The 26356-nt window shown below is 35.5% G+C and overlaps 4 protein-coding genes across 6 annotated transcripts; 3 read left to right on the forward strand and 1 right to left on the reverse strand.

The window, feature by feature from the left end:
- Window positions 1-1189: 1189 nt before the first annotated feature.
- Window positions 1190-2754, forward strand: LOC133034881 (probable transcription factor At5g28040). Its single transcript, XM_061110352.1, has one exon. It carries the CDS (start codon window positions 1542-1544, stop codon window positions 2400-2402), a length of 861 nt encoding a protein of 286 aa, XP_060966335.1. The 5' UTR covers window positions 1190-1541; the 3' UTR covers window positions 2403-2754.
- Window positions 2755-5125: 2371 nt separating this feature from the next.
- LOC133034884 (uncharacterized) lies at window positions 5126-6743 on the forward strand. Of its 2 annotated transcripts, none has more exons than XM_061110356.1 (2): window positions 5126-6059; window positions 6441-6743. In XM_061110356.1, exon 1 carries the CDS (start codon window positions 5407-5409, stop codon window positions 6046-6048), a length of 642 nt encoding a protein of 213 aa, XP_060966339.1. In that variant the 5' UTR covers window positions 5126-5406; the 3' UTR covers window positions 6049-6059; window positions 6441-6743. The 2 variants fall into 2 exon arrangements, with proteins under 2 accessions (XP_060966339.1, XP_060966338.1); XM_061110355.1 differs by having other exon boundaries at window positions 6493-6743.
- A 475-nt stretch (window positions 6744-7218) lies between these two features.
- LOC133034882 (5'-3' exoribonuclease 4-like) lies at window positions 7219-16510 on the reverse strand. Of its 2 annotated transcripts, none has more exons than XM_061110353.1 (22): window positions 16180-16510; window positions 15437-15539; window positions 15234-15310; window positions 14961-15152; window positions 14667-14786; window positions 14510-14572; window positions 14275-14412; window positions 14033-14197; window positions 13705-13782; window positions 13100-13186; window positions 12806-12895; window positions 11656-11751; window positions 11161-11231; window positions 10897-11025; window positions 10713-10789; window positions 10558-10598; window positions 10393-10467; window positions 9671-9822; window positions 9482-9586; window positions 9332-9407; window positions 8759-8841; window positions 7219-8346 (listed from the first exon to the last, which is right to left on the reverse strand). In XM_061110353.1, the coding sequence occupies exons 1-22, from the start codon at window positions 16384-16386 to the stop codon at window positions 7722-7724; spliced, it is 2850 nt and encodes a 949-aa protein (XP_060966336.1). In that variant the 5' UTR covers window positions 16387-16510; the 3' UTR covers window positions 7219-7721. The 2 variants fall into 2 exon arrangements, with proteins under 2 accessions (XP_060966336.1, XP_060966337.1); XM_061110354.1 differs by having other exon boundaries at window positions 9332-9404; window positions 16180-16507.
- A 7299-nt stretch (window positions 16511-23809) lies between these two features.
- On the forward strand, window positions 23810-24814 carry LOC133034220 (uncharacterized). The gene has a single exon (XM_061109265.1). The coding sequence runs from the start codon at window positions 23810-23812 to the stop codon at window positions 24812-24814; it is 1005 nt and encodes a 334-aa protein (XP_060965248.1).
- The last annotated feature ends 1542 nt before the right edge of the window (window positions 24815-26356 follow it).

Here is a 26356-nt window from a genome sequence, read left to right on the forward strand (position 1 = left end):
TTCATGAAAGTAAATCATTACCATGGCTCTAAGGCCAGTTGCTGAAAATATTTTACCAGGATCTTGATTTACTACCATGTATGTTTCATTAACATCCTAATATGAATTCTAAAACAATGAAATAAACACATATAAAGTTTAGGAAACCTTACATTGGGTGCAGCGGAATATAATGACTCCTTCCATTCAGATCTCTAGCCCTTGATTCCTTTCTGCAGCAGAGCATCACCAAGATCTGAACCTGGATCTCTTTCTCTCCTTCCTTTGATGCTGATTCTCCTTCTTGTTGATTGGATTCTTCACAATCTTCCACACTATGATTGAGATACCACTTGATGTGTGTGGACACTCACTCATTCACTCAAGGTTCGAAATTGAAGAGGAAAAGAGAAGGAAAGTGGTTCGGCCTATAGAGAAAAGAATAGGAGGCTCAAATTTCACCTGACAAAGTTGAGTGTGAATGAGAGCCATCACTATCTATTTATAGGTAACCACCTAGGTTTATGTTATTATTTGACATTAAAATAATAGAAAATTAAATGATAACAACCATTAAGTGTGGTCGGCCATGGGCTTTGGATATTGGGCCTCACTTATGCAATTTTGCTATTTTATCATTTCTGCATCATATTTTCTCAAAAACGCTAATTTTTCAATTCAACCATTTAAATGTCAATTCTAATTATTTAATAACTAAAAATAATTATTAAATAATATTGTCATTTAATATATTTATTAATTAGATATATAAAGTCTCTTATTTAACAAATAAAACCTAGAATCTCTTTTCTTTACAATTTTGTCATTGCTTAGTGAAAATTCATAAAGTAGACATAGTCTAACTTTAGAATTATAATTGATTAATTAAAATTAATTAACTGAGTCTTACAAGCAGTATAGTCTCAACTAGTATGGGGACCATGAGCCTATATAACCGAGCTTCCAATAAGCCGAACCGAATTTACCAAGTAAATTCCCTAACTTATTAATTCCTTATTGAATCCACACTTAGAATTTTTTATATATATTTTGCTTCTTTTTTCTTTACTCACCATAATCTCTAAAATTTAATTTCCAAATATAGCAAATTTAAGATTTGTTTTTCGGTAAGAGCAAATTTAAGAGCTTGAAAGGAAACATTAAATTTTCCTTTTTTTTTTTTGTTATTTTAGGGCACCTAATTTGCCAAAAATAGATTTTATTTTATTGGACATGATTTAATTATATTTATTTATTTATTGAATGAAGGTTCATAATTCAAAAAAAAAAAAAAAAAGATTGTTGAGCTGAGGGACAGCAGTCATTATCGGACACATAAAAATGGCTCTTTTCTATGGCGTCCGTACCTCTGTAACCATCAAAATTAAAATCAACCCATTAATTGTTTCTCCAATGACCTCCATAATTTATATCAATTCTCTCCTTCAAGCTCCACAATCTCCAATCTCCATCTTCCTTCAGCCATTGGAGGAGAGAAGACGAAGAAGAAGAAGAAGAAGAAGGAGAGACCTTGTTCTTTCTCCATTGACAAAAAGACCATCATGACTTGGCCACTCGTCAGTTGGCTTTTATCTTCTTCTTCGTCTTCGTCCACATCCTCCTCCGAATACGACAACGAAGACATATTTGACGAACCAGACATTAATGACCCCAAATCAACAAACGACGACGATGATCATGATCACAATCAAGAAGACGATTACGACGGCGTTGATTCCGTTACCGTAGCCGTTACAAGAAACGCTGATCCTTCTTTCTCCACTTCGAAACGACGCCGTACCGACGACGACGACGACGATTACTACCCAAACGCGGCGGCCGCTAAGAAAGTTAATTTGCAAAAGAGAGTTTGGAGCGAAGAGGACGAAATCGAGCTCTTACAGAGCTTCCTCGACTACACCGTAACTCGTAAACTCGGTCCGCACCGGAGAACGGCTAACTCGTTCTACAATGACCGGGTTAAGCCCGAGTTAAGGGGCCGATTCAACCAGAACCAACTGGCTGATAAGCTGAGGAGAATGAGGAGAAAGTACCAAATAACCTTTAGCAAGTTGAAGAACTCGGGCGTGGATTTCCGGTTCAGGAATCCTCACGAGAGGGGCATTTTCGAGATTTCACAGAAGATATGGAGTGGCAGAGGTGGTGGCGGTAGTGGTAGTAATGATCAGATGCTGAGTCAGCAGGATTATGAGATAGAGAAATGGATATTGAAAACGGCGTCGTTTGAAGAAGAAGAAGAAGAAATGGGAGATGAGAAATGGAGGGAAGAGAAGATTAGGGGTTTGGAGATTTATTCAAAACGGCTTGAGTCGATTCAGACTCATATTAAGGCTGCTTTGGAAAAGTTAAGAAAAGGACCAACCATAACCATTGTTGATGAGGCTGCTCCTGCTGACGTGTGATGACTATTTGTTAATTTTATAATGATTAGATTGTGGTTGATTGGTCAACGGTTAGGTTGGGTTGGGTGATTAATATTAATAATAGAGAGTAGAGAGAAGAAAGTTGTGAATAGAATTATCATTAATTCATTATTATTATTATTATTGTTAATTACCGTTATAGTCTTACAGAGCATTAAGAAAGAAACAAAGTCAAGTGTACTTGTTGTTATGCTGTTTGATTATCTATGCTATGTTTCAAGCAGGGGCTGTGATTCCTGACAAAATGTCAGCTGAATGTTTTGATTCGTAGTGCTAAAAGGCAATACCAGTTGTCAATATTATTAGTCCAATTAACTATACTTTTATATAATTTAATAAATTTTAAAGAATATCGCTAAATAACTTGATATCTAATAATAATACTCTGCTTTCACTTTTTATTATAGTTAATCACTGATATAATTTTTTTTTCTATGATCCTCAAAGTTAAAAGTTATTTTTTAAAAAAATTGTGATAAGAAAATATTTGGTAAAAAATTTAAAAACAATTTATTAAAAAATTTATGAAGAAACTATACTAAAAGCTAAAAACTCTATAATAAATTTATTTGTACAAAAAAATATATTTATCTACTTAAAATAAATAATATTTAAATATCTTATTATAACTCTAGAAGGCTTGTGGTTTATATTTTAAAAAATGAGTAGTTTGCATTAGAAGAAGACTTGTAGTTTAGTTTCCATTTTGTTAAGAGTGATTTACATTTCATAACTAAGTGCTAGAAAGATAAAATGGGGATATCAAGTATAAAAATTGTTAGTTAACCGAAAAAAAAAAAAAAGTATAAAAATTGTTAGAAATGAAAGAAAATTAAGAATTTGATAAAATAAGTTGCTACCCATTATAAGTGTATATTACAAACTTCATTAGATAAAAAGTAGGATGGTAACTTTCAAAACCATCCTGTAAAATAGAAAACAATTAACAAAAATATTGTGATACTAACACAGATTTTTTTTATATTTTTACTGTAGCAATTTTACAAAATACTGTGTTTATTAAAATTTCAAAATTATAAAAAAATTAAAAAAAAAAATAACTCAAAAACAACTAAAAAATAAACTTAAAACAATTTAACAAACAACTATAAAATGATAAAAATATAACTATAAAGCAACAGAAAAAAAAACAAAACATTGACCTAATAAGCAAAATAATATCAATTTCTCAATATTCTTTTATATTACGATTTTTTTGAACAACTTAATTTATTTTTTTGTACTATTATAATATTTATTTTATAGAATTTGTTGTTACAACTTTATTCTTTCAACTTTTTTTTCTTTTCCTTTTTGACTTAATAATAGTTAAAAAAAATAATTCAAAAACAATATAAAAATAACAAAACAAATGCACACATATAAAACAAAAATATTGTATGGAATAAACCAAAAATATATACAATAAAATGCACATAAAATAAATAACAATTGTACAAAAAAAACATACAAAAATAACAGAAAACCAACTATACAACACCTAAATAACAACATAAAAATAATTATAAAATAACAAAAAAATAACTATAAATCAACAGAAAAATAACAAGACATCAATCTTGTTAAAATATACAAATCATTCATAAATTAACTCTGAATAAACTACAAAACATCCAAAAAGAAATTGTATTGAGAAGTAATGTGTATGGAACGCTCGAGACATCAATTTGTGGTAATAGTCCTAGATATGTAATTGCTCAAGATATCATCTTATCATCTTCTGTAGAAATTGTTAATAATACACAACATGTAGCTAACCTAGCATAATTAATTAATTTGTGTATTGAATTATAAATTGAGAGGAATCGCGGATATCGTATAAAAACGCCAAATAACTTTCAAAACGGGAGTTATTTCTTCTATTTTTGATAGTATTAAAAAAATGGTTGTTTTTGATAAAAATTCTATGAACAAATAAAAAGTAAAATATTCATTTTTTTACTTTGACTTATATCTTTTAATGTAAAAGATAAAAAATATAAAAAAAAAAAAAAAGTGTTCTTAATTTAATTTTTAAGAGAGAAAAAAAATATTAAAAAAAGAAGATATAAAAATATCCTATAATGAAGAAATTTTTTTTTTTTTTTTGAAGTTTTAATAAGTAAAAAGTAGTATAAAAGAAAAAAATTAAATATAGAAAGTATAGATATAAAAAAAAAAAAATTGTTAAAGTATAAATGTAAAGTTGAAAAAAAATTAGTATTTAGTGTATTTTTTTTAATTATAATTTTACAGTAGTATAAAAACAACATAAACATAAATACAATAAAAAATACTATAAAAACACAACAATATGAATCAAGTCATAATTTTTGAATAAAAAAATAAATTATAAGCGGTAAAAATATTTAAAATTTTGTATAATTTTATTTTTGTTTTTAATATTTTTCACTTTTTATTTAGTTAATTATAAAAAAAATCCTTTAATTTTTCTGAGGTAAAATGGGCAATGCATCTGTGAAGTGAAGTAGGCTAGCTCAAGTGGCTATAGGTGAGTGCGTGTGTGTTGGAGGTCCTGGGTTCGAATTCTAGATTATGCATGTAATATATAAACGATTAAATATATAAAAAAAAAAATTAAAAAAGAAAAAAAAAGAGAGAGAAAAGAAGAAGTGAAGTAGTAGTAGTTGGGTTAGACAAGTGTTGTAGGAGAGATGTAACCCAACAAAGGAAGCAAAGCCCAATCAACATAATCCACAAAGCAATCTTACAAAACTTTCCCCACCACCACCTTATCCAACAATCTTCCACGACAGGACACGCAGCATATGCTCTTCCATGGATCCCATTTCTTTCTCCTCCACCCAGATGCAAACAACCACCTAAACATAATCAAAAGAATCAACTAATTTCACCCCAAAAAACATAAAACAAAAAAACAACACTTTTCTACATAGCTGAAAACTTTGAAAAACAAACTACGATCATTATATGTGAAGAAGAAGAAGAAGAAAGACCATTCATGGCTTCTGCAACAACAAGAGCTACCTTTTCTTTCCACATCTCAACCTCATTCTCTCAACCTTCACCTCCGAAATTCAAAACCCATCTCACTCTTCTCCCCAAAATCCCACCTTTCTCGCTTTCACTTCCCCACAAGCCCCTTAAACCCTTCAAATTCATTCCAAACTCCATTGATGTCTCAAAAGAAGACAAACCCACTTCAGACCAACCCACTTCAGCTCCTCTACCCCCACCGACTCCGGCGCTTGATCCTGAACCTGAAACAGAACCAGAACTGTCACTGGAGGAGCAAGAGAGCTTCGACAAACGCCGGCTTGAAGAGAAGTTCGCAGTGTTGAATACTGGAATCTTCGAATGCAGGTCTTGTGGTTACACATATGATGAATCAGTAGGGGACCCATCTTATCCTATACCGCCAGGACTGCCATTTGACAAGTTGCCTGATGATTGGAGGTGCTCAACTTGTGGAGCTTCTAAGAGCTTTTTTGTGAGTAAGAGTGTGGAAATAGCTGGTTTTGCTCAGAACCAGCAGTTTGGCCTTGGTGGGAATACACTCACTTCTGGGCAGAAAGCTATTCTTATATATGGAACTTTGTTGTTCTTCTTTGTACTTTTCTTGTCTGGTTACTTCCTTCAATAGTGGATGATGAGGTACGGTTCTTGTTTTCTTCTTCTACTTGTGAAGTATAAAGAATTCTGGTTGATCATCTGAGTAATAGGAAGATTATATAGTACAAATTTTATGCTTTTTAACATTTTGTTCATTAATTTATGGCATGCTCTCGATACCATGTAAGCAATAAGGTTGGTTCCATGAATATAAAAACGAACATTTGATTGGAGATCTGTGATTGAGTTTGGATTGTTATTGGTTTTATAGGCAAGTATAGTGAACGATTTAAGAATAACTATTCAAATTGCATAATTACATTACAAAGTCAAATGATGACAATATTGATCCGCCTTAGCCTTGGAGTCTACCTCCCCAATTTTCCCATTTACTAAATTATCTTTTCCCTTTTTGGAATTAAGGCCTTGCAATAATTGGGGTCAGGAGGAAACTATAACAATTGTTGTTATATAGGTACTGAGGACAAAGGAGAGACTGAAATGAAACCTCAGACTCTGTGGGAGCTGACCGTTTGAGCTACTTAGATTAGGTATCTTTTAGTTTTTACTATATATTCAAATAGAATGTGCATACTTGTATGATTCTCTAAGGAAGTATACAACTTGTATAAGTTCTCAACATTGTATCGTCTTCCACTCTGTCTAATAAAACAGTAACAGTATCATCTCCATTTATCTATGCAAAGCCAGCCATATCTATCATCATTTTATTTGTTTTGTAAATTTGGTTCATGCCTTTTATGGTGAGTAATGTGATTAATCTAGAAGTGTTTATATTGTTCAAGGTACTACTCCAGAAATTATAGTATATGAGGTACCCCAATACTTAATACTTATTCTATAATCTATTGCATTGCATGTGCTGGACTTTGACGTTTTGTAAGCAGTTGCCAAATTTTAGTATCAGATTGATCTGGTAGAGGAAGACTGCCTGCTAATAATACTAAGTTGTAAATTAATAGTCGATCAGCAGCTTCAGAATATTGTTCACTGTAAATATGAACCACGTTCACTCTACTGAGAGCTGATATCAATAAAGAGGGGAATGACATGCTCTAAAGTTAAAAGATTACCAATTTAAAACAAAGAGGGTTTGGCAAGATTTCCACGGCTTATTGTCACTACTTATTCAAAATAAAACAGCAGCAACAAAAGCAACGCCTAAGAATTCCAGTCGAAGTAATTTGCAAAGGCAATAATTGTAAATTAAGGAGTAAACAGTAAAACAATAAATAACAATCTCTGATTACAAGTGGGATTCCATATTCGTTAAGCAAGATGAGCATTTTTATTTCTTTTTTTTTTTTCCTTTCGAAGGCAAGATCTAAGTATTTTTACTACAATTTCCCTATGAAATACTTATTTGTATAAAATGACTGACTACACAATACACCTCTCAAATTGACCCTTGTCCAACTGGGAAAGAAGTATAAATCATCCAGGGACAAAAGGTTGCAATTCTCAACAATGCTTCGGACAATAGCAGCATCGATCAGTAAACCACATACATAATTTGGAAAAGCATTGCCTATTTACCATGCAAACTCCCAACAAATAAATCTGTTTCTATCAAACTGGCTGAAGCTTCTTGTTACACAGGTCCCTGTCATTGGAACGGTTTGTTCAGTGAAATGTATTCAACAGGATAGGGACAACGGAGGGAAGATAACTGAACAAAATCCCCTACAAGCGCTCTTGGTCCCCAGAATTAGAAAAACCTTGACCACCTTGTGTTTTAACCTGATAAGTCATCTTCCCCTGCTTCTCATGTGTAGTGCCTGGGATGTATTCCTGTTGCCTATAATTATACATTCCACCATTTGTGGTCTTGTCAATCCAGTTCGGGGGTGGTGCTGGGAGTACACCCATGTTCGGCATGAATTGGTGAGACATATTTGCTAAATTTGCTGAATTTGGCATTCTCGGTGTCATTACACCAGGCGATCTGTTTCTCGCGTTATCTTCCACTGTCAAAGTAGCCATTCCATTCCTCAAGTTGCGGTGTTGTTCTTGACTATGCATTCTACCATTTGAGACTGGATATCTAGGCCTACTCATTATTCCCTGAGGATTATAAGAATTATCATAGTAAGAATTTGGGTCTTGCCGGAAGCCCCTTTCATACCCAGAAGGTCCAGCTGGTCTTGATCTGGCTGTTCCTTGGTAGTGGCCAGGGAAGTTTCTAGATGGTGATTGATCCCAAGACCCAGAGGATGAATCATTAGATTTTAGATTGAGGGAGTTCTTAACAAGACGGTGTGCTGCTTCTCCCAACTGAAGGCCAGCGATTGCCCCATACACTTGTTGTCTGCAAAAAAGAATTAATCAAAATTAAAAATAAGGATACATTTTATAAATCCCCAGGGATTGTAATATCAAATATGTCCCCTGAATTTCAAAATGGGAAATTAATTTGGGGATGGGGGCAATGTTGACACACTGACCATAGTTCCAAGGGAAGATTATAAAATTAATGCTAAAAATAATTCCTTCATCCAGAGAAACAGATAGAGTAAGACATGAAGATTTGGACAAAGGCTTCACCAGTTTTCTTGAAGGATCAACTTCAAGGCCAGAAATAAAATTGAAGGTACTCAACTTATTTTAGTAATTTTTAATTTATCTATTTGTCACTGCACTTTGAAGGTGAAAGATTCCCAGCAGTACAAATCAAACAGAGAGATGGTTCTAATTCAATCCACTCATAAATACTTTCTCACCTTTCCCTGTATTGATGCCGCCGGTTAGCGTTGTCTTCATGCCATAACACAGGGGATGGCTTAATGTCAGTAGGATCTATCATCTGCAAATAAATAAATCATAAGTTTATCACATCTTAGCATAGTTTGAAAAAAAAAAAAAAACAGCTTTAAGAGCATGGAAATAAGAAAATTAAACAAATCACAATAGATGATTACTGTCTTTGGTCATGCACAAGGAACCTGACCAACTTCACTTTTACTGCTTACCCTGAAGTGGAACAAGTACTTTTACAAGGCTACCTTTGCACAAGTTTAACTAGATGCACTTCACAATTCAACTACCAATATCTTATTTGATGTGTGGCCGTAAGTTAGTCTTGATATGGTTGATTAGATTTCAAGTCCAATTTTATGTAAGTGCGGTATTTGGAATAGAAGCTTCTTGTAAAATGACCAAAACTGTTTTGTTATTTGATGTACTTGACAGAAGGAAATACACAACTAGTACACCAGACTAGAAGGTTTAACTTGTAAACCATCCAGAAACAATAATCAAACCAGGAGCTTTTCAAAGTCACAAAAGTTTAATACCTTTTCAGGAATTACCACACCCTTGGGAGGTTCTGGGATGTGTCTATGTGCTACAGGGTTAAGGTATGAGACACTTCTGCAAGAAAGGAATGCCGAACATGAGATTTTCAAGGCTTTATTTTATCAAACAAGCATAGTAGAAGTACTTACAAAACTTGGTTATTCTCTATGTCTGGAAACCCACTGACAGGGGAAAAGACTACATTTCTTGTCCCACTCCTCTCGCATAACCATAGATATCCATTCATTCCACCGCTGTGAAAGATCAACAGAGAATAGGGTAGTCAGTATGCAGTCACGATCATAAACCAAGTCTAATGGATATAAAGACTATACAACCTAGCATTTGTGTCAATTTGATAAGCAAATCTTGCATATGGTGGCATCTGATGATAAAGTTGGTAGTACATGTACATTTGTGAAGCCAAAGGATGAGCACGATATACATAAAGCAAATCGTGCATCACACTATTTCGAATCTGTTCTTCCTCCTGCACATACAGATATTGACAGTGTTCATGATTAAGCGTCAGATGCTGAAAATATTGCGTAAATGCAGACATGAGCTTGTTTTTGCATCTAACAACACCCCTAATAGTAAACTTCAGCAAGAAATTACTGAAGGTGGATGTCAGTTCTTTTATCTTAACCTATTCCCCTTCCACCTTCAGTAATTTGTGAAAAACTTCATAAATTACGACTAGATCGCATCAATATAAAAGAGGACCCGCAAACATAGACTAATCAGAATATTAAGAATCTTGCAAACAAACAAAAACAAACTGCCCGGCCAAAAGGAATTTAAATCTCTAAGCTGAGAGCAACTTTCCTCAGCCCTCATCAAGGCTACAAAGAGTGACACTAACATTATTTCCAAAGTGCACAAGTCTTTTATCTTATTTTTTAATGTTCAATTTTATCTTCAATTGTCTCCAAATTCCAGCTTAACCACCATAAAAACCTAGGTGATCTTTGATTAACTGGCTTACTAAAGAGGAAATTTGAAACAAACATTCAACAATTTTCTTGTAAAAAATTAATAACTACACTTCATTTCAGACCGTTAAAGTGCTTTCAAGTTTCCTTGTTGCAGTGAGCAACTTCTTCTCATCAATGAATGGCAATTTCGCAATTCCCTGATTCACGTAAAAAGAACTTAGTACAATCTTCCATAGATTTCCAAATAACATTACAAAAATGACAGGATATACTTTTAATCACATTACCTGCCATGCAAACCGCTTGCCATTCATGTCAATCTCAAATTCTGCAAGGGAAAAAGGAACACATTAAAATTACTATCGAAATGAAAGTTGAACAACGCCCACACACGTGCGCATACATATATACATACATAAATATTAGCTGAAGCAAATTTTACCAGATGGATAAAATGCATTAATAGGTGATGACGGATCAATCATCAAGTTTCTGTACTTCTCTGGTAGAGCATTTGAACTGTAACAGGAATTTGGCAATGATCACTACAGCTAGTGGATATAACCAGATGGATATTTCCTAATCATTAAATTTATATTAATTTCAAATGAGTAAAGCATGGACACCTTGCAGCTGGTAAAGTTCCCATAAGCTGATCAAATGGTTTGAATGGTTCTCCCAAGAAAAATGTTATTTCTAGTTCAGGGAGATCCTTGAGATCAGAAGCAAATGGCGCATAGTGGTATGGATAATACCTAAAACAGTATTGAAGAATAAATGTTTGTTTAGATCATTGATGCTGATTGAGAATATTCACTTAAGCAGCAAAATGAAGAGTAGAAAAAAGGGAGCTTAAAACAATTTATCAGCTGTTCTCACAATAAACTAACCATTGCCAAGAGCAAACACCTTGGTAGTAATACCGACAAACCCAACATAAGCCTTCTACATACTTCAATACCTGTAAGAAAATGAAATTCATCAAAATAATGAGCACAAAGCAATTAAGATAACCTTTCGGTCTAACAGAATAATGATTAACTGCCACTTCTAGCTTTTCAATAACATGAAATAAATGAATTGAACTTTTCAAGTATGTCCAGGATATGAATGAACTACGAAATCTCATTTACTTCAAAACAGGAATGAACACCAAAATTATGTCATGCTAATGACATATAAATACTAACGTACTGTAGCAGAATTTTTTGGGATGCAAGCCAAACCAAAGGAATATGCGTAAAAGGTATCCAAGCATGATAATAAATTATTCACAACAAATAAAAGGTCATGTTAAAAAAACAATTACAAGAAATGCAAGTATTGACAAAAAGTGCTCTTATGTTATTGAATAAAATTCTTGCACATGAACTAACAGAGCTTACCGTGTCCCTTTTCACTTTTTCAATCTCCTCAGGTGTTGATACATTAAACTTCTCAGCATAATACCTTTCCTTGTATCCAGGTTCACCTAATTTTACCTGTAAAATAGAATAGTGAAACCCTAAAGCATCTCTTTTTATTTTTCAAAAAAACAAAACAAAGTATAATAATAATAATAATAATAATAATAATAATAATAATTCAGCTAACAGATTCGTAAGTATTAAGTCCAATCGACCTGACCTCGGCCTTACTAAGCCACTATTTCAGAAGTCCACAATCAAGCAGAGCCTCACAAACCCAAACAGTTAAGGATATATTGCAAATTGCAATCAACTTGAAGCGCAGTAAAAAGGAACAGAATAGAGCACCCGATGTGTTCATTCTTTGAAACAATAAAAATTCCAAGACCAAAATAACTAGAGTTGGCGTTCCAAAAGATTACTGTCAATATTATTCATATATAATTTCAAGCTACTAAAGAAAAGGAGAAAAAAATTATTTGAGGCACCACACAGCACAACTATCTAAACCATTAGAGAAAAGAAAACCAAACCATTTACAGGGAAGACCAAAAAAAATGGAAAAGGATTCTGGAAAGATCAATTCTCTAATTTTTATGAAATGTTAAGAAAGGGTCACACATCCGAATTAACCTGTAAGATAAATTTATGAGAAATATGTAATTTGGAGTTTCAAGAATCCTAGGAAACTTGCTACCAATGAAAAGCCAAAAGTTTTACCCATTCAGAAGATAAAAACCAGCTAAATTTCATCAATTGTTTTGCTCTTTTTGGATATATTTTTCTGTGGGTTTGGATTACGTATCCCAATACTTTTCTCTTTTCATGAATAACTTAATACATCCTGGGTCTTCTCAGTACACAAACGAAATAAATAATTTTTGCTGATCATTTGGATCTACTCGGATTTGTCTTTCATTTTTTTTTTCATGGTTTGTCTTGTTTACGTATAAATTAATGTGTCCTAGGTCTTCCCAGTATGTGAATCAAACTAGAATAATAAATTATATGAGAGTTCATTCAGGATTGTCATAAATCTCAAAATAATTCCATTTATGAAGACAGCAGAAATATGCACATACAAACTACAGTGAGATATTCAATCACAGGATGAAGCTTAACAACGAACCTTGTCTACCACTGGAGCCACCGGGGCCTGTTGAACACCTGTTGCATCTCTTTTGTTCCTCTGCCTCATCTCCTCATTGTTCTCATAAGCCTGCCATCATAAAAAAAATGTATATGTATTAACAAAAGAAAACACACAAACAGCAGCAGGGATACACAAACAGCTTAAGTAAATTATTATATCTTACACAATATGTCAATAGAATAACTAAGAGTGTATAAAAATGGTGTTAGAGAAAAGAAGTATAAAATAAGATCAAATTGTTTGGGGAAAAAGATTAAATAAATCAGGTACCTGCTGAATTCGAGTCCGTTTTTGAAAGATTTGGTCTTCATAAACAGCAACGGCCTGAATAAAATGCTCTACTCTGTCCAACAACACCTACAGAGTACAGTAGTCAATATGAAAACATCTATATTAAGTCCTGAAAACATATGCCTAAAATTCATAGCTATAGATTCATATTTCGGAAAGCATTAACGAACTCAAGAAACCTCAAAGCTAAAATGAATATTGATATTCTATGCATGAGAAAAAACCCAAGTTATTTGACAATTTTCTTTAGCCTGTGATCTTTAAAATTGACAAATTGGCCTTGTGGCTTCCTTCTTTTTGGCAGTGTTTTTTCCGTAGCTTCCTAATAGTTTGTCCTTTATAAGATATAGACATATAACCTAAAATACTGTGTCAAATAAACCAATGCTCAATTTTAACAGCTAGAAACTTAGTACAACATTACACAATATATAAAGTTGTTCTTATATGAAATGGACAAATTAAATCTCACTGAAGGAATAGTGATGTAAGCACCAACACAATTGCTACTTTCATAAGTTAAAAAGAAAACACAGAGAACTAAATAAGTATGTAAACAACCTTTAAATAATAAAAATAATTACCTCACCCGCATCAGTAAGATAACCGCCCATAGCAGCAAACTCTCTTTTATACACATGCATCAACAAGTTAATGGCACCCTGGCAGAGTAAACGTTCAGTTTAGCATACTAAACATGATTATAAATGGTATTCAGAAGAAAAAATATATTTCTTTTTTGCTGCTAGCCTGGAAGATGACATGAAAATCCATACAATCAGCTTTCTTAAACATATAGATTACAGAATAAGGATTAAACTAATTATGTTAGAAACTATTGACTCAGAAGATGCAGAAAATGAAGAAGAATATATAACTCAAAACTACAACAGCAAACCTGACACCACGTACCTCCCTGATCTCCAATGTAGGCATATGTGGTAGAAAGTCATTGCCCACAAAAAAACATAGAAAGACAAAATCGTCCAGTAGTCTTTCAAAATTAATAGCAAAGGGAGGGTTTGGAATATCCAGTTCATATTGCAAATATTCTCGTAATACCCAAATGTATAGAAACTGCAAATGGAAAATTGTATCAGAATAGTAAAAAAAACCAAAATTATGCGGCAAAAGTTGACGGTTAGATTTCCAACCTGATATTTCTTCTTGTGAATTGGAGTTTCATCTACCACTGGCGTTTGTTTATCCAGTTTACCACTACACTCAGCTGCCAGATGACCAACTTGGCCGCAGGCAAAACACTTTTCCTGTTGCCCAGGCAGTGTAATAACCTACTTGGTGCATACAAAGAATAAGAAAATGATACCAACTCCTAGAATAAAAGGGCTTTATATTGTAAAGGCTGTTGAGAATACAGTATCAGCTGACCTCTCTTAGTATACAGAAATGAATTTCATGTGTTGCTAGAGACAGCATAATGAGATCTGCATCCTGATTAAGAATAACACAGATTTTAATCAAACAATTAACAATGAGTCATTGTAAAAACATAAAGAAAGTGACAAATAACATACAAAACACTCACCAGACCATATAGACAATGGCGTGTATTAGGATTAAATCCAGGAAGGTTCCGCTGCAATCGAATGTATGACATGATTTTGTGTTCTCCCTCACCAGGAACATTTGAATCAGAAAGAATAACCTTCAAACACCCAATTGCAGCCCCATAAATAAACTTAGAGAGACAAAAGTATCCTGAAAGCCAGTATACCGACAAAATGTACACAGAGGATTACTCCACAGGAAAGGAATCATCCGACCTAGAAGACACAGGGAGATTGGGAAAGAGGACTGAATAGGATATTGTTGAACAAACCTTTGTAGACCACCAACCAGGGTTGCGGTTCAACCTACTGTGTATGTAATACTGAAGTGCCACAGAGAGCACTGCCATAAATTGAGTTCCAGGAGTAATAACATTGGAGTCAGAAGTTTCACGCTTCTCTTTAAGTGTCAAGCTTCTTTCCTCAGCCTCAAATTCATTCCTCAATCTTTCTTCTTCAGCTTCCTAACAAGCAAGTGGAGAAAATGCAATAAGTCCCATAAACAATAATGGTCAACCACTAGAACAACATGAAAAAGATCTTACTGCCTCTGCTGCATCTTTAGCAGCTCTAAATCGTCTAGACCGTTGCTGATTCATTTTAGCTCTAGGTGCAACACCATCTGTAAATTAAAGGTTAAAATAATTATTATTAAAACCAACCATTTAATATTCCAATAGGCACACAATTATATTGAGTCAGCTGGTTTAACCTATAGCCACAACAAAGACTAAAAATGAACCCTTACCGATTGCCATATACAGAAGTTTTCGAGGGCGAACCAAGGTGAAGAGATGATCAATATATTCAAATATGGATTTGAACACATCATTGTAGGTAGCAGGCGCAGGCTACATGACAGCCAACAACAAAAAATCGGTAAAACCCAAATACTGAAGTTTTAGGATCCTAGTTTCAACAAAGCAAACACATGAAATTCAACAAACAACAACACAAAATACAGGGAAAAGGTCTGTATAGCATTTTTCCCAGAGAACACTGAACTCCACAATTTCATCCCTTCCTTTTCTACAATCAGATCATAAAGCAATGATACAGACAACAAAATACAACAATTACCGATAAGTCTTAATGACCCCGCCCCGCGCCCCCCAATCCCCCTCCCCCCGGGGACATTTCTATCCTGAAAAACAAAAGTGAATAGTCTGAACCAAAACCTATTTCGCTTCTAGCCCAATACGGTAGTCCTAACTTGTCTAACGAATTTAACCAAAGCTAGTACTTTGAGATTCAACTTTGCAAACTTCAAAGGAAATCACACACTGTTCGATTCTCTTACGCAGCTAGTTGAAGAGAAAATCCAAATGAAAGCCCTTGATAAATTGGAAAACTTCTTTCTCAGTAACTTTCCCTCTCAAGATTCAAACTTGTCGTTCTACCTCTCCAGCTATACTGAATTCTTGCTTAATGACAGAATTTGAAGAAGAAGAAAGAAAGAAAGAAAGAAAGAAGAAAAAAAAAAGATCAAACCTTGCCGTCAGGATGAAAACAAGGGTGGATAATGCCATTCATGTCGAGGTATAAATTGTCGAATTCCATGCCATTGGGATTAGGTCTGGAGACGTCGATAGGTCTGGCGACGCCATTGGAGTCCTCGTTCGGCTCTTCCTCCACCACATCCACGATCGAGAGTGGGTACCGATCCGCCAGCCAGCGGTAAAACGCAGGAACGCCCATTAAAACGACGTGTCGTTTCGAGTTGGTACAGTTGGATCTAGCTCTGTTGCTGGGCTGCGGAGCCTTGAAAGTTAGAAAGGGAGAAGAGAAGGGTACCTAAAAATAATGACTCAAAGAAGAAGATGACCCGAGATTTGCTTGAGTATATGCTATTATGAATAATAGAGCAAGAGAAGCAAGGAGAACGGGGTGGAATTGGAAATGTGGTAAGACCATAATGCCCTTTTCTTGAATTTAACTTTTCATTGACTCCCTGTTTGGATAACATAAATATTAGGGAGTTGTATGTCCTTTCCCATTAATGACGTGTCTTAAGAAGTTAAATCCTTTGTATTGTATGTAGCTCACAAATGTGTCCTAATTAGTAACAAGTTTTGTTATTGGTATTGTTATATGAGGAGATTACCTTTTTTCTCTTTGTACCACTTGCGAATTTGAAATCGTGGTTGCTAACCTTTGAGTCTCTGGGAGACTGAGTCGGTTCTTCGCCAGACTATGAAGATTTTTCGGTGTCTTCTCAGGATTCGTCATGCAGCTTCTGGCCTCGTCTGGTTATCTCCCATCTAGGCAATTACAATACTTGAGATGTTATCAGTTCATGCAGTTCAGTCTGATGGGGGTTCTGTTGGGCTTCCCTATCTCTGTCTAGTGCCATTCTGCCTTAGCTTAGGTTTTTTTTTAGTGCGGTCAAAGTGAGTTTTTCCTTGATTTGGATTGTTTCTTTCTTAGCTTCTTTGTTGGAGTTTTATGCTCTAAATAAAATTTATTTCAATATAATCTTATTTACTAATTAATAAAAGACCGAAAATCATTTTATGTTGTTTGTTTCACTTGTTACTTTCATGATTATATGTTTAATATATAAATTTTATCAAATCTCGAATATATAGTTACTCATGATTATAGTGTTTTCAACACAGTAGAAAATATTCATGATTATATGCTTCAAAATATTAGTCCCACGATACACTGGATTTACACTAACGTGATAATCAGCGATGTGGTTTGCTTATAATTGGATAAGTGGAATGCCTTTTTCAGAGCATTAGTAAAGTAAACTTGTATCAGATGTATCGGTTATACATCGAACTGGATCGATATTGACGGTGGAAAATATATCATAAACTTATTATTATATCTTTTTCTAAGCTAGTGTCACTTAGTTGATCTTAGATTAATTAATCTCAATCATAAGATGGTTAAGCTTTACCTTAATTGTATTATACGGGTTTTTAAACTTGTTCGTTACTAGCTTACCTGTAGGATTAGCCCATACTTACATGTTGGGAGCTCGATGGTACAGTTAAGTGGGAGCGGTAATCATAGATATAGAATATATAGCTTTTATGACTATTTAGAAATAAAAAGATGGTTTCCTTAAAGCTTGGCTAAACGATATAAATGGAAGAGCTCTTATTTTAGTAATTATATTAGTTTACTAAAATATCATTTATAAGGAGCTAAGTATTTTAATAATAATATACATTGAAGGGTAAACGGTAAATTTATCCCTATTCGATATAAACCGTCTATAGAGAATCATTGATTATTTGAATTAAAATAATAAATAATTCATAGTGTATCTATATTTGGTATATAAAGTCACGAGCCTTAGTTGTTGGCTCCATCATAGGTTTATTCCCCTTCTCTTGGGCGACCTTCTGTTGCTTCTTGGATAAATCGAGGATCGAAGGATCGACAGCTTCACTCTTCCTCTTCTGGAGAGGATTTGCAGAAGAAAGAGTCGCAAGCTCCTTGTTAGTCTTTGACTTGCGGTTAAGAACTGGGGCACTCTTCAGAAAAGTCATACTTGCAAAAGATACACCAAGTAATCATCACATGAAATCACAGTGGAAAATTTGCTTTTAACCAAGTATAATAGAGGAACATTACCTGCGAGCTATCTTGGTATTTACCTAGAAAGACGTTTTTTAATCTTTACTTTTTTATTTCTCAGAAGGTTCCTTGTATACTGGTTCTCGCTAGAGTCCGATGTCAGCACAAATCAATCTGTGTTCTCGCAATTTAGCAAAAGTACAAAGAAGGCGCCAATCTCGATCCCTGATTGAAAGACTACTCAAGACTTCTACAATTTTCACGTGATCCCAATCTAGTTTAGATCAAGTTGGTCTACCTACGAGTACAAATAAAGGTCAGTATTTGTAAGATAAAAGGAAGAAAAAAAATACTAAGTATAAAAATCTGCAACATACGAGAATGATGATTAAAGTCTATCCTTACTCCAAGCACTGAAATTGCATAAAACCACTTCGATTTCTAATCTCTCACATTAGAAATCGTGCCTTCTACTCTGTTAACCTGAGAGTTGGCCCATTTATTAAAGTAGTAAAAGTTGTTGTCATGGCCAACGTTCTTGATGTCGTAGAAGTAGCAAAAATCCTCGATGGTAGGGTCCCTTGCGTGTATTCCATATAAATTGCATAGAATTTGAGGACGATTCTATAACTGTTGGGGGTGTGCTGGAAAGGAGAAACGTTGTGTTGACACAGGTTTCGTACAACAACACCACAACGAATGATGGGGACTAAAACCACAGCGATGCTAATTAAAATAATTGCAGGGTTGGTGAAAGGTTGGTGAGGATGTTGTGTTGACACAGGTTTCGTACAACCAGTATTGATCAAATTCATTTCTTGGAACGTCATCAAATCAGACTTTCTTACTCGCGAAACTAAATCCTCGCAAGAAAATGGTTCATCCAAAGGAGCATCCTCAGCAGATTTTGCGTCATCTTCATCATCATCCCTTTCATCCACGCGAGCAGGAAATTTAAAATCTTACCCCATTTCCTTGACTTCTATATTCGGAGCAGCCCCTTAGATGGATAAAGCTCCCTTGAGCAGGTACGGTGGACTCACTTCCCCGTATCTCAATAGCATTTAGTGCCTCTAACTCTTGGACCACGCGGCCTATCTCGCCAGTAGGCCACGAGTCTTGTTGGTCCACACTTGCTACAACCTTATCTTTTGACAATGATGTTGGGATAAAGTTGTCTCTCTTCTAAGGTTCATCTGCGAATGCTCCATCCTCATATTCAAATATATGGGTGTTGTTCGATAGATCGCTCATCTGAAAGATAGAAGATCATTTCAGTGTCTTGTGAGTGCAATTTAAGGAGGAGTGTCCTCAGTTGTCTTGTGAGTGCAATTTAAGGAGGAGAGTCCTCAGATTTATACAATTGATCGTATACATTGTTCTCTCTCAAATTCTCCGTCCTTTTTTCTATGGGATCTGTCCCTATTTATAGGAATATAGGTTGCCAGTTGTTTACATTTAATTCAAAATGTGTAACTGTTGGTAAAACGTGATCAATTTCCCATGAAGGAGAAGAACTGTGTAGGACAAAGTAAGTTCTAGCTCGGGACATTCAAGATCTCGAGATCACAATCGATCTACGCGAGGAGGGGATAGACCTCGGCATAGTGATGATCGAGAAAGTATTAGTAATACGAGGAGTCGTCGATCTTAGAGTTACTCAGATACGAGATCCATGAGCAACTATGAACGAAGACATCTAGATCTTTGTGAACGTTGAGCGCTTAAATCAGAATGCACCTAATTTATGCCAAAAACTCAATGCCAACTGAAAGCAAGAGGATCCAATCCAATTGCGAATCAGTGAGTTGGAAAATAAATTCAAGAGATACCAAGATGAGGAATATGGGAAACTACGTCAACAGAGTATAAGTAGACTATTTCCAGAGGAGTAGGGCACTCCCATCCTAAAATGTGGTATAGAACCTTCAAACTTGCCAAGATTCTATACGAGACAGGATTCAGTTTGAAGGGAGCGACTCCAAGGTAATTGAAAAAATCTTTAAAATAATCCCTCAAGGGAAGAACAGCACCAACCTTAATGTGATCAAGGCTCCAAGTGCCTATTCCCGACATGTCACTAGTGTTGGCCCCACTACACTCCTCGCGAAGTACTCTCTTAGGGGGAAATAGTTGAATTCCCCATGAGCCACTGACCTAATGCGACATTGCGCTCCTTTGTTCGATGCTGCGGGATTTTAAAATACCTCCAACAAATGCTCCAATAGATTTGACCTTGGATTCAATGAGTTCAGCCTCGAAAGTGACATTGGGATCCTGTGGGGTCTTTGACTTCGAGGCTTAGTAGACATAATATCAAACTCAAGGTCACCTGGTGAAAAAGTAACAGTGACTTCGGGTAAAAACATTGGTCTCGCGAGTGGAATAGAAGATAATAATGGAGGTTCAGGCCAGGCTGCGCCTCAGAAAAAATAGTGTTTACCCTCAGAAATCTCTTACAAAATTCACCTATGGCGACTAGAAACTTTGTCTTGGTTGGTTTTATTAAATGGTCCCTAATCTTTGGATCATTTACTTCAAGTAAGGATTGAGATTTCTGGGTTTTAGGTTTCAATGGAAGTGCAAATTTCTTGGGACACTCTGTTTCTAAGAATTCTGGAGAATAAATTTCAGAACCAGATTGGGAAATTTCTATAAAAAGAGCAATCCCAATTCCTGGAAGAAATTTATTAAAACCAGAAACTTATAAATATGGTAAACCCAGAAAGATAAAAAAAAATTACCAAAACCCAGCAAAGAAGAACGATGATGCAATTAGTTATGACTAAAAAATATACCAAGAAGAAAGAGAATGAACACATACTGGTTAAAGAGATACGTCTGCGCAGGGGAGAATCCCGTGTTTGAGTTTGAGATGAACGATTGAACGAGCCCTGAGGACGTCTGAGATTGAAGACTAAATCTGAGGAAATTCACAGGAAATATGTCAACGACAATGAGGGCATGGAAGGTTTTGAGAAAATGGGAATGGATTTTTCACAGAAAAGCTTGAAGTTTTTGTTTTGAAACGACAAAAATGTTGGAAAAATGGTTCTTTTTCTGTTTTATACTTCAAACTTAATTACTGTAGGATTAAAGGACAGAGATCGAACGGACAAGAATAAGGGAGAAGTGGAAAAGATGGCTCATTAATGCTAAGATGTGCTTTGAAAACATAAACCACCAAATTCAAAAGTATGCATTTTTCAAAATGGATCATGACGAATATACCCTCGGTAATCATTTAAGAATTACTTTTCATTGAAAACGACTTTTTAAGGGGCAATTGTTATACCTAAAATTCGGCTGTACTTCAAAAAGTGACACATGTCAATCTCGTAGAATATGAACCAACAAATATAATGATAATTATGACATTAAATGCAAAATGGAATAACTCATTAAATATAGAATAAACAGAGTACATTCGTAACTCGCTGACTGTATAGTATTAACTGAGACAAGAATATACAAACTATCAATTCATGTATTGACGAGAAACCATCTTGCCTCGGAAGGCATAATCTCGAGGGAACTACGGACAATGCATAGCAAGACATCTATCTCGCTACACATAAGAAGTATCGATGAGGCAAATTGGTTGTTGGAACACTTAGCGCATAACCCACGTTATAATAACTAAGTGAAATAGCATGAGATCATGGAGGACATGATTGTCCAGTCTGCAAGGCCTTATGGTCAAAGAGCAATTCTTAAGTTTGCTCAGTACACAGGTGCTCATGCCATTGCTGGAATACGAGTAAACCAAGTCATTCATCTCTGTACAAAGCGAGATGCCTCTAGCGAGATGCGTTTATCCCACGTCCGTATCCACTACTTTGAAGATAATAGTGATAAAAAGTTATGCAAATCTTTAGCAATACATGTGTTAAAATGGAACGTGGTCAAAGCCCACATTTCGTGGAAACAGTTATGTATTGCAAATTCAAATGTAAATAACTGCCAAACCCTATTCCTATAAATAGGGGCAGATTATACAAAAAAAAGGGACACAAAATCTTTGAGAAAAAAAATATCATTGATTATAAAACCTTAATTATGTATCTAGAAATATCCTAATAAGATATACTCGTGGACTATGCAGAATTAACTGGAAAACTTCGTAAAAAACCTGGTGTCAAGCTTTTCCTAAAATTCTCTCTCTTTTTCGGTGTTTTCACCAGAGCTATGGCAAGAAGGGAGAAAATGGCTGGGAAAGGGAATTCGAAAGGGAAGAAATCGGGGCCTACATCTTCGGATAGGGTTATTAAGACCAGATCCATGGATGCAGTGCTTGGTGTACAGGAATTAGAGATAGCAGAGGAGGAATTACAGGATGAACAGATCGAGCAACCAATGGAACAGTGCTTTGAATCAATGAAACAGTGTTTTGCTGAAAAGATTTACTCGCCTGAAGAGACTGAAGCCCTTTTCCAGAGGTGAAGCGAGATCAGGCATGATTTCTCAGATTGGTTACAAGTTGCTAATCGAACTACTCAAGATGTCAACTCTGGGAAGAAGACTTCTCCCCCGATTTTGCGTTCTGGTATTGTTCGACACTTGAATACTAGTTTTGCTAACTCTGTTCAGCAGGCTGAGGTAAGATCTTCTGCAACTTCAAAAGTTAAGATCAGTTTTGCTGATATAGAGGATGAGGTGAATTATTGGCAGCCTTCTCTGGTTTGCTATGTAATTGGGGCTAATCCTCCAATCTCTATTCTCGAGGGCTTTGCTAAAAGGCTATGGAAGGACATGGTAGTGAAGGTGGGACTGCTTGCTAAAGGCATATTCATAATCAGGTTTTAGAATTTGGAACAACGAGATAGGGTGCTGCAACAAGGCTATGTGTTCTTTGATAGGAAACCTATGGTTATGAAACCATGGAACCCTATTGATGATTTTACAAAGGAAGAAGTGACTTCGGTTCCAACCTGGGTGCAATTGAAAGGCTTGGATATCAAGTATTGGGGAGAGACATCTCTTTTCAAGATAGTGGCACAAATTGGGGAGCCTCTGCAAGTGGATGAAATAACAAAGAATCAAGATAGATTGCAATACCCGAGGGTGTTAATTCAGGTTAGTTTGGCACAAACTTTTCCTAGTACCATATATTTCATTGATGAACATGACCATGAGGTGGAATTAGAAGTTAAATATGAATGGATTCCTCTAGTTTGTTATAACGGTTCTGGGATTGGACATAGCACTGATGCTTGTAGGAAAGAGGAGAGCAGGAATGACCAAGGGAAACAAGTTTGGGTTCCAAAGAAATAACAAGTTACCAAACAGATTGAAAAAGATGCAGAGGGATTTCAAAGGGTTATGAAAGGCAAAAAAGTGAGCATGGAGAAGGAGCCAGGGGGAACTGAAGTTTGTAACAGATTCCAACAGTTGGACAGTGAGAATGAGCAAGGAGTAGTTAATATGGGAGAGGGGGGAGAGCCCTCTACTTCCAATGGATAGATTGCTATGTTGGAATGTTATGGGGATTAACAACTATCAAAAACACAATGAAATCAGGAATATGATTTATTCAAAGCAAGTTGGGTTTGTTAGCCTCCTAGAAACTAAAGTTAAGAATAAGAATATGGGTGATTTGTATACAAGTTTATTTCAAGGTTGCTGCTTCACTAATAATAACCCTTGGCTAGATAAAGGGAGAATAATAGTTGATTGGCAACCAAATGTTTATTCTGTAGACATTGGTCTTTGCACAAGTCAACTTATTCATTGTACTGTTATTCCAAAACAGAGAGTGGGGAAATTTCAAGTTACTTGTGTGTATGGCTTCAATGATGAAAAAAGAAGGGAAGAACTATGGACTGAATTGGAAGGCTTGGCCACTAACATTGCAGAACCATGGCTGGTGTGGGGTGATTTTAATGAGATTCTCTTTGCTAATGAGAGAATTGGTAGAAGAGCTCATGTTGTACCTTCTCAGAGATTTAAGGATTGTATTTCACAATGCAACCTTGAAGATCTGAAATATTCTGGGGCCTTTCTCACATGGAATAACAAACAAAAGCCAGAGGAGAGAATTTATTCAAAAATTGATCGAGCCATGATCAATCCTTGTTGGATGAATTTTTTCTCTAGCTCAGAAGCGGTTTTTTTGCCTGAATTGTCATTTGATCACTCTCCCATTCTGGTCTCTATTTACAAGGATTGCAACACAGGGAAGAAGCCATTCAGGTATTTTAATATGTGGAAGCTTGCTCCTCAATTCGAAAATCTGGTGGCAGATTCTTGGCATCCTGGAATTATGGGCTCGAGAATGTATCAAGTGGTCAGTAAGTTGAGGAGGTTGAAGGATGTGTTAAGGAAGTTGAATAAAGAGGGCTTTTCGGAAATTCACAAGGAGGATATAGCAGCCAGGTTAGCCCTTGCAGATATACAAACAAGATTAAACAAAGACCCGATGAACATGGATTTGATAGAAGAGGAACATAGAGCTCATCAACATTACATAGAGGTACATAAAGCTTATTCCCTTTTTATCACTCAAAAAGCTAAGCTTAATTGGGCTAAATATGGAGATGAAAATTCAGCAATGTTTCATGCTTCATTGAAAGCTAGAAGAATACAAAATTAAATTTTCTCCATTGAAGATGAAACTGGGATTTGGAGAGACAATCCTGAGGGGGTTCAAAAAGCATTTTTAGACTATTATATGGGATTGTTAGGGAAGTCATTGCCTAACAGGAGACATGTTCATCAGTCGATTGTTAATTTGGGCCCTAAACTTACTGAAGTTCATCATGGAATTCTCTCTGCTCCTTATTTTGCTAAGGAAGTAAAAGATGCTGCATTCTCTATCCCTGGGAACAAGGCTCCAGGCCCTGATGGCTTTGGTAGTGCCTTTTACCAGGATTGTTGGCAAATTGTAGGTAAGGACATTGAGGAAGATGTGTTATCCTTTTTGAATTCTGGGAAAATCCTTAAGGAGATAAATGCCACTACCATTACACTCATCCCCAAATCGGTTTGTCCTAAAAGTGTAGTTGATTTTAGACCTATCTCCTGTTGTAATGTATTGTACAAGATAGCTACTAAGGTGATTTGCAATAGACTTAGGAAAATTCTTCCTGATCTTATTGCAGAAAACCAAGGTGGTTTTGTTCATGGGAGGTATATAGCACATAATATCTTGGTTTGCCAAGACTTGGTAAGACTCTATGGAAGGAAAAATTGTAAGCCTAGTTGTATGATCAAGATCGACCTAAGGAAGGCATATGACACAGTTGATTGGGATTTCTTGGAGGAGATGTTAGTTGCTTTTGGTTTCCCTATACAGTTCATTCAACTAATTATGAACTATATTAGGACACCAAAATTTTCTCTTCTCCTCAATGGCTCTATGTATGGATTTTTTGAAGCAAAGAGAGGGCTAAGACAAGGAGACCCTATGTCCCCTCTTCTTTTTGTTCTTGGCATGGAGTATTTGTCTCGAATTTTTAAGAAGATTGGGGAATGGCCAGGATTCAAGTTTCATGACAAGTGTACAGCCCTCAAACTGAATCATCTTTGTTTTGTAGATGACTTGTTGGTATTCTGTAATGGTGACTTTATTTCAGCTATGCTCATGCTCAAAGGTTTGAAGCTTTTCTCTTCCACTTCTGGTTTGGAGCCTAATGTTCAGAAGACTTCGGTGTATTGTTCAGGGATGCCAGAATTAGAGGTGAACAGGATCTTAGAAGCATCAAAATTCTCTAGAAGCACGATGCCTTTTAGATATTTGGGGATTCCTATTTGCTCTAAAAGGCTATCTAGAGGAGAATGCCAGGAGCTTCTTGAAAAAATGACAGGAAGGATTCGGATGTGGAGTTCTAGGAACATGTCCTATATGGGGAGAACAACATTGATTAATTCTGTTCTGTTGGCCATTCATACTTATTGGGCTCAAATCTCTATTTTACCAAAGAAATTGCAGAAAGACATTGAAGCTGTATGCAGATCCTTCTTATGGAAACGCACACAAGAGACCTCAAGTCCAGGCTTGGTTGCTTGGGACAATATTTGTCAAACCAAATCTGCAGGAGGTCTAGGATTTCGAAACATCAGAGAATGGAATATTGCAGCCATGGGAAGGTATGTTTGGGACATAGCAAGTAAGAAAGATTGCCTATTTGTTAAG

Source organism: Cannabis sativa, chromosome 2, assembly GCF_029168945.1.
Source record: "Cannabis sativa cultivar Pink pepper isolate KNU-18-1 chromosome 2, ASM2916894v1, whole genome shotgun sequence".
Taxonomy (NCBI): domain Eukaryota; kingdom Viridiplantae; phylum Streptophyta; class Magnoliopsida; order Rosales; family Cannabaceae; genus Cannabis; species Cannabis sativa.